Source organism: Aplysia californica, unplaced genomic scaffold (genome assembly GCF_000002075.1).
Source record: "Aplysia californica isolate F4 #8 unplaced genomic scaffold, AplCal3.0 scaffold01372, whole genome shotgun sequence".
NCBI classification, from domain to species: Eukaryota; Metazoa; Mollusca; class Gastropoda; order Aplysiida; family Aplysiidae; genus Aplysia; species Aplysia californica.
Genome location: NW_004798642.1, coordinates 99,308 through 108,479, shown reverse-complemented (window position 1 = coordinate 108,479; position 9,172 = coordinate 99,308). Strand labels below are relative to the sequence as shown.

Here is a 9,172-nt window from a genome sequence, read left to right as displayed (position 1 = left end):
CAAAAATACTAAATTTTCGACATTCTTGGAAGTTTGCATTGGTGTGCTCAAAATGACACTCCAGGAATCACTAAAAAAACGAACATTTTGGGCACAAAATTTACAAACTCAAGATTATAAAGCTGACATAGGGTCTGAAACTGCTAATGCAGGTTCTACATCCTATATTTGACATGTGTATAAGTTTTGGAGGAATAAATACTAATGCATCACATTTTATGCACACTATTGAGAGATGTGTGTGTTTTTCCCCACATTTTGGCAATGGCTCATATATGGTATTAATGTAGGCTATTATTTTATCTTAGTGTTCACTATTGGCTGTGCTCAGTATATGAATATCACAAAAGTAGACTTCTGTTGCATTTTTACAGTGAATTTGAACACATTTCAGAAAAGATTTGAAACTGATTTCTAATCCTATCTTGAGCTCATTCTTAGTTTTGCTTGCCTTATATACTAGCCATAGCCACCGAATTTGTAGAAAAACACCACCTTCCATTTAACAGAGAAATGCTGAAACCCTAAAGACCAGAACTCCCCCCAAACAACAACATCAGGAACGCCAACATCAAAACTTCCCTCATAAAGGAGACAGTAGAAAAGGAATGTGACCCAGTAGAACTGATGACCACAGCTCTCAAAACAATTGATTCTTTCCCTAGTGATTCAATTCATATTTACACTGATGGGTCAGCCTTCAAGGGAACTATTATTGCAGGCTTTGGGGTAAGAATAGAACATCCTGACAAGGCAAGTGAAGAACTATTTGATTCCTGTGGTACTTCTTGTACAAATTATGAGGCTGAGGCCATCACCATTGAAGCAGCAGTCCTCCACCTGACCAACATTTTTATTATAATATATCCAGACAAAATCAAGGGCACTATAATCTTCACAGCTTCTATGGAAAATCAGTAATGCATGCTGTGGAAAACATGAATTTCAAAAGTTCAGCTTGCCTATCTGTGGCACTAACAATTAACACCTTCACGCAAACTTATGCCATTGACCTGACTTTAGAGTGGATACCTGGCCACAGCAACATCCCAGGAAATTACAGAGCAGACACCCTTGCCAAGAAGGGAGCTTCACAAACACAACCTCAAAACCCTGTATCACAACAGACAACCAAGAACATCATCAAATACAACACCAGCAAACAGTGGCTGAATGGATGGGCATTGGGCAAAACTGGAAGAACTGTATTTGCACACATGACTGCTCCCAACTCAAAAGACGCACTAAATTCCCAGAGTAGAAGAGAACAAGTCACTATCTTTTGCCTGCGAACACAACACATCCCACTGAATTCCTACCTTTAGAAGTAGGATTCGCAAGGATACCCCACCTGACTGCCCGTTGTGTGACTGCCAGGATGAAACTGTACCACACCATCTCTTTACCTGCCCTGCACTTAGTGACCTGCGTAGCACCAACCTACCTGCCTCCCCAGGTATCTGAAATACTTTAAACAGCCACAAAACGCAGCTGATAAAAACCTGTAAGTTCTTTGCCATATCAATAGGCTGAAGGGTTAGAACCCAGATGGCCGCTGGATCGAAAAAGTAAAGTAAGTGAAGTAAGCTTACCTTATTTTTCAACAGTTAACAATACATTTTGAGTTTCTAGAGTTTTAAACCTACTCATCACAGTCCAATTCATTATTCTTTGAATGATGTTTTTCAAGATTCTTAAATTTCCTCCTGCCTCATGGAACTGTTTTCAGAACTGGTCAGCGAGGACTCAAAAGTCCTGAAGAATCAACAGTCGCAGATGGAGGCATCTGTCAAGTCAGCCATGGTGGACATCTCCCTCCGGCTGGACCACCTGACCGGCCAGGATTTTCAAGGAAGGAAAGGTGAGGACATGTGGCCCTTTGTTTTCCTGACTCTTCAGTCTATGAGTTAAGGCGTAGCGCACTCAAAAGTCGATAGTTGACGGGTGCTCTGGTGTTGTTTGTTCCATTTTCCATATCAAACTTCTATCATCCTTAATCTCTCCTCCTTTTATTACGTTTTCTCTCTCTTGTAACTCCTCTAATCTTCGGCGCTTATATGACCTAATTATGCTGCAAGTGTCCTAAAACTCAAGATCACTAAAACATAGCCCTCAAAACTCTCAAACATTCAAGGAGTCCCTGGGAATGCAAAAACGCCCACAGTCACAAAATGTTAATTGTAAAGTTATCAATTTTTAAATCTTGTAGATTTATTACTTCATTTCTGATCAAGTCCAGAAATATGAAGTTATACATTTTCAAGCCTTACAAACTGATATACCCATCCTCAGGGTTTTCATTTTGTATTTATCTACGTTTTTTACATGAATTTCTCATGTGGTTTTTTTTTTTTGTCCATTAAAAAGACACAGGCACATACTTTAGTTTATTTTCATTACTTTGTCCGCTTGTTATAGCTCAGTGTTCATCTGTATGTGATGGAGAGAGAGAGAGAGAGAGAGAGAGAGAGAGAGAGAGAGAGAGAGTTGGTATTTCTTGTCCATTTATGTGTGTGTGTGTCTATTGAATACATGGTGTTAAGTGCATTTGATACTGTTTTACTCTCTGTGAAACATGGGGTTGCAGCCAATAAGCCTTTTTTTGCAATGTTTTGATTATACATTGAAACTGCTGCAGTTAAGTTTATCATATTCACACCATAGCTACTTTGATAATTTAGTTTCTGGTACTGTACCTAGTTTGAGTGTATGTGTGTGTGTGTATGTGTGTGTGTGAGAGAAAGAGAGAGAGGGGGGGGGCAGAGAGAGAGAGAGAGAGAAATGATTTTGTGTGGAAATATTTATTTATGTGTGAAAATATTTGTTTTTGAGTGTGTGCATGTGTGTGTGTGTGTGTATGCGTGTGAAAGAGTGAGTGAAAGTAAAAGTGTATTCATGTGTTTTGGAAGCGGAGGCAGGCATATAATTTATATTTGTGAGGCAGCGTGGTGAAATCAGGCGCTCATCAAAATAATCAAAGTGAAGAAACTGGCATTTTCTTCAGGTTTGTGAATTGTTATCGAATTTTCGTTTTTCGGCTCAACGCCTTTCCTGCCATTAAAAGAACGCATTTCTGTTTGGATTTTACTGAAAAAAGTTGATTAAAGGCACAAAAAAGGTTAATTTTCAGTTTCCATGGAATCTCAAGCTAAGGAAATAACTCATTTTTGACAGCCATTTTCTCACTAATTGTACCCCTAAAACCAGGTGACCCCCCTCCTCCTTCATTCACAAATATCTCGACTTGTATTCAAGATAAATGGATACTTTTCTCATCCAAAGCAAGACAAATGAACAAGCTTTAATATGATACCTATAAAACTCTACATGCCGAAAATGAAAAATTGAAGACAGCCTGATTCCGCCACGTCGTAATTCATTTTCTAAAAAGTGCAGGGGAACCTGCTCAAACAACCGCAATGGGTGGTTGGCGGGTGCTCTGATGTGGTTTGCGCCTTCTTTCCTATCAAACATCTATCGTCCTTATCTCCCCTCCTTCTCTTTTGTATTTGTGTTTGTTACTCTCTTGTAACACCTCTAAACTTCGGCACTTATATACATGGCCTTATTGTGTTGCAAGTGCCATAAAACTCTTACTAAAACTAAACAACCACCTGTCCAAGGCAGTCACCTCCTTTACAAACGACTGCCTCCCACTTCCCTTGGTGTTTTTTCTATATTGTAATGACACTGTCTAAGATGACCACCTGTCTAAGATGACCACCTGTCTAAGATGACCACCTGTCTAAGTTGACCACCTGTCTAAGATGACCACCTGTCCAAGATGACCACCTGTCTAAGATGACCACCTGTCCAAGATGACCACCTTTCTCCTCCACAATAATAATAATAATAGGAAGTGGATATTTATACGGCAGGCCGTCGAAAAATCGGAAGTGATAATTCCACTGCACATAAATTCAACCAATCAGAACATCCGGACTATTTATATAAAACTAAGCCTATAATCTCTTTTCCATTAGTAACGCATTATTATAGATGCAATTCAAGATACCTGTATGTTTAGTTAACACTGTTTATCCTTTGCTATCACTTTGTGCGTTATGGACAATGATGAAATGTAACGAGAGTGAGAGATGCACAATTTATTGGAGAGAAGACTGGTTTTTTTCCAACAGTAAGGTGCCCATTTGCGGATGGGATCGGGTCAGGTCGGGTAGGTATGATCACCCGATTCGTCGCCTGGAAAACAAACACAATTCTTGCATTGATACACTTCAAGCAGAGTCTATGCCGTCGAAATAAAAATTCCGATCTTTAGATTCAAGACGGCATACCGTATAGGTATCACTTCCGATGTTCAGACAGCATGCAGTGGAAATATCATCTACGATTTTCAGACGGCATGCCATCGAAACATCGCTTGGCCATAATAATAGCAAATAGCATTTATACTGCGCATTTCCATTTTCTAAAAGATGCTCAATGCGCATTACAACGAAAAAGACATCACATCTTAAAAATTAATCGACATGTGTGTACTTAAAACAAAGTATTATAACTTATAATATAAATGCATATATGTGTAAAATTTTATATGAGAAAAACAGTCTCGCAGTGAGGTTGAAAATATGTTCACTAAAAATATACAATGCAATAAAAATCCACGAACGGTCACAATAAAGTTGAAACGTGAGTAACTAGAAACATCCATTAAAATATTAATTCTATTCTATACAGATAGAAAAACATTTCCGTTCTCTCTCTCTCTCTCTCTCTCTCTCTCTCTCTCTCTCTCTCTCTCTCTCTCTCTCTCTCTCTCTCTCTCTCTATCTCTCTCTCTTTTCTCTCTCTATCTCTCTCTCACTTTTCTCTCTCTATCTCTCTCTCAACAATGAATGGTTGTCTTGTACACTTCTGACTGTTGTGTGGGTGGTTGGCGGGTGCTCTGGCGAGGTGTGCTCTTTCTTTCCTATCAAACATCTGTCGGAGCCCTCGGGGCAGTGCTACTAACTAAAGTGTCTTTAGGCCATTGCCATAGTGGGGACATAAACCATGTTCTTATGCACGGTAGAATTGAAATTATGAATGGGCTGATTCATCAATGTCACGCTCATCACTGTGCCTGAACTGCAACAGGGAACTGTGCTACTTTTTCTTTCCTTATCCTTACTCTCGTCATTTTTCCTCTCCTTTTTTGTATGTTTGTCACATTCTTGTGACCCGCTATTTCCGGGGTGCCTTGATAGTCGAAGCAGACTTTGTGCTGTAGAAGCTAGAGAGGTGAGCAGAGTAAGCCTGATTCCCTGTATGGACTTACCTTTTGACATCTACCCCTTGGTGCTCACATGACTTTATGCTGTTACGAATGCCGTAAAACCTCTTCTAAAACCGAAACTAAAAACATGTGTCGTCCTTAAATCTTCTCCTACTCTTTTTGTGTTTGTTACTTTCTGTTGTAACACCTCTAATCTTCAGCACTTCTATGACCATATTGTGTTGCAAGTTCCGGTAAAAAAATTCTGACTAATAAAAAAAACTAACAGAGTATCATTTTCTTCCTCTCATTTTTTTCCTTCTGTATCTTTGTTGTTCAGGACGAGACGTCAAACCGTCGAGAGACGACGAGTTCACCGCTGCCCTGGACAACATGGAGGAGGAAAGTATCGGAAAAGAAGAAAACGAGCGCCAAGAGGATCATGGGAAGGAAAAGTACAAAAAGCTGAAGAAAAAGAACAAGAAGAACAAGGCAGGCCAGTGAGTGGGCAGGATGAGTCACCCTCCTTTTCTTTAACAGGAAACTTGCCAAAGATGATCGTTTCGGTTGTGATTGAAAAAAGCACATGTTCTAACGTGCTTTTTCTCTTCTTTTTTTTCTCCCCGCTTCAGTGTTTGAAAGGGGACATGTATTCAAGTGTCGTGATTTCGTTTACTGTTCTTTAATAAAGGGGCTCGATACTTATGGGACAACATTTTTAACTAAAGACAAACTGAAACAACTTTTGTCACAGGCAGTAAGTATGAGACATAAGATTCATGTTCAACTGTTGACACACTTGATTACGTAAGCTGTTGCCATGGAAATGGCGGCCATCTTGAAAATTGGATAGACAATTTTTTTTTCTCCACCATTTTTTAAAAACTTTTTACAATTCTGTAACTTGCAAAATCAGTCCCCGAGGCCCTAGACCTGACCCGCGAGCCCCCTTAATTTGATTCATTTCTGTTGACACTAAGGAGCTTGTCTTGGAACAAGTGTCACCAAGTGGTGTAAATTGTTTCTCACGTCGCCGGAATATCGACTAGGTTTGCATTAAACACTGGATCTGATCAGCAATATCGAATCTTTTTGCACCATCAGATTTTTCTCAATACAAAAATACAAAAATGTGCATCGATGTGGTGGAATCACGCGCCCAACAATTTTTTGGCATATGGAGTTTTTGTTAATAAATATCATCTTTAAGCTTGTTCATTTATCTGGCAGGCAGTGAGTGAGTTAAAAGAAAAAGATGGATAAAGAGGGTCAGAGAGTCAGAGAAATAGACAAGAACAATGAAACCTTATAATAGGCTGAACAACAAACAAGAGGAAGAGGCTTACTACATCACCCCTCGACTCCTTAATGTAACAGAAGACAGAAAAAAGTAAAATAAGTTAGTAAAGTAGATATTGTGAGGAAAAAGGTGTATGTGTGTGTGTGGGGGGGGGGAGGGTTGATGTGGGTCACATGGAAAAAGAAAAAAAAATGCTTTCTGAGTCATGCTATTGGTTCTATTTTGCCTTACCACGCATGCACTGCACATTCTCAGTCTGAGTGTTGTCTTCATTACTGTTTTATCTGTTGTCAGTTTTTCAACAGTGTGTTTGTGTTTGCAGCTGAAGTGCATTTTATCCATTTAATTTTTCTTTCTCGGGTATCCACAAGATGGAGAATCCCATCATCTGGATGGGAATGCAATGTGTTTCTAAGAAGATTTCTCAAGTATTTCATAGAGTTCACCCAGTGGTGAATTAGCATCTGTGGTGGAATAGTTGAGCTCTTTGCTGTTGCGTGCAGAAGGCCTGAGTTCGATTCCCGAACGGAAACATTATTTTATGGAGTATATCTCATTATATCAGTCTGTCTGTTGGAATGTTGTATCCGAGGTTTGTAAACTGAAATCTCACCCCCCGGGGTGGTGCCACTGACTGAAGTGTCTTTAGGCCATTCCCAAAGGGGGGACATTTCTCGTTCTAGTGCACAGTAGAATTGTAAATGGACTGATCCAACAATGTCATGCTCATAACTGAGCCTGAACTACAACAGGGAACTGCTGCTTTTTCTTTCCTAATCCTTACTATCGTCATTTTCCTCTACTTCTTTTGTATGTTTGTCACACTCTTGTGACCCGCTATTTCCGAGGTGCCTTGATAGTCGAAGCAGACTTTGTGCTGCTGAAGCTAGAGAGGTGAGCAGAGTAAGTCTGATTCCCTGTAAAGACTTCTTTGTTAACATCCACCCCTTGGCGCTCATATGACCTTATCCAGTTGTGAGCGCCGTAGAACTTCTACTAAAACAAAACTGAATTCTTTTGCTGTTGTTGGAAAAATATTAAACTCCAATTGTTTTGTTTTTTACTGCCCCTGTAAAAGCTAGGCCAAACAGCAGTGCTGCTTTACGCTGATAAAACGCCTTTTTCTTATTCACAGCAGTTTCGAGAAAAAAGGCATTTTGTCAGCGTAACCATTAAAACAAAGGCGTTCCTCCGAAATTTGAACTCTAATTCATTTTTTAAAAACTAGTCACAGTTTTACTTTGATTTTATCACACAAGTAGGATAACTGATCAGGCACTAACTAAAAATGAAAAAAAATGTGTTTTGTCAGCTTAGGGCAGAGTACAGGTGTTCATTTTTCTGATAAAGTTGATGAAATATCATCATTGGCAAGCTGTTTAACTATTATAGCAAGCTCAAAAAACAAAATTTTTCGAGGGTAGGAGGGGGGAAACTGTCTCATCCTTTTAACAATTGCACCTACATTATGAATCTTTCCTTGTTTGTTTGGTTTTTTCTTCATTTTTAGAATTTGAATTTCAATAAAATATTTCTTGAGCAAATGAAACTCATACTCATACCAAAGTACAATAGATGAGAAAGTGCAATAAAAATTGCTGTCAAAATTTTGGGCACTATAGATGATCTCAACAGCTGACCGACAATATGTGTGTGTGTATCTGCATGCATGAATGGCAATGTTGTAATATTATCAAAATAATAATACAGTATAACACGGATAGGTCAAACACAGAAAACTTGAAATCAGGCATCCGTCGAATTGTGCCTGCTGTCCCGCGTTTTTTTTTCTTCTTTATCTTTGAAAGATATCCCTCGAACTACGGATCCCTCGAACTCGAACTACCGAGGCCGGTCCCGATGAATTCGAGCTATCCGTGTTATACTGTATATGGCCTGAAGGCAGAGATTCTCACTGTTTTATGTTTACTCCATCACTTGATTTTTACTATGTGTTCAATAAAGAAATACAGCACTCACCTTGCATCTTAAATCTGTTGTATTTGCGTCGCTATTGTAATTGTTCCACCATTGACTGCTCGCTACCCCAGAATTACAGTGGGTGTTGCATTCAACGAGAAGTCGGCTACAACGAGGTAATCCTTAATCCCCGATTTTTTCATCTGTCTCTTTGTAAATGTACGTCAGCTCCCACGAGGTTGCAAACAGACCGAAGTAGCTTTCAACGAGGTCGCGATAACCAAATAAAAGCAGTTAGATCTAGCAGCCCCAAAAGCGAAGAATTTTTCTCCTTTCTGTCCATCTCATGCGAAGCACAAAGCCCATCCTCGATTCCTAACACATTGTATTACTAGATCTAGTGTGCCTCCTAATATGGGCCCCAAAGCCCAGAGGATGGGCGAGGGTTGGCCTACGGTAGGGATGGGAGGGGGTGGGTGGGAACGCGATGCGGGCTGTGTGAAACTGGATGAACTCTGGATGGGTAGGTCCTAGATCGAGACCTTCTTTTTTTCAATTTTCTTTTCTTCCCCTGATGAGAAAATCCAAGCTCCTGTCTTTACTTTACGTATTATGAGAGTATTATATTTTTTAATGTACACCTGCATGTGTTTTTACGGTCCCGTACAGCCAAGAAAAACTTCCTTCTGGGATAATAAAGTATTATCTTCTTATCTTATCATATATCACTTTAA

The 9,172-nt window shown here is 39.5% G+C and overlaps 1 protein-coding gene across 1 annotated transcript; it reads left to right on the top strand.

Moving 5' to 3' along the window:
• Positions 1 to 1,729: 1,729 nt before the first annotated feature.
• On the top strand, positions 1,730 to 6,700 carry LOC101845745 (the record flags this gene model as incomplete). Its single annotated transcript, XM_005112715.3, is given in 2 exon segments — positions 1,730 to 1,861; positions 5,559 to 6,700. Coding segments are annotated over 2 exon segments (296 nt in total), but the record flags the coding sequence as incomplete, so codon positions are not given.
• Between the last annotated feature and the right edge of the window lie 2,472 nt (positions 6,701 to 9,172).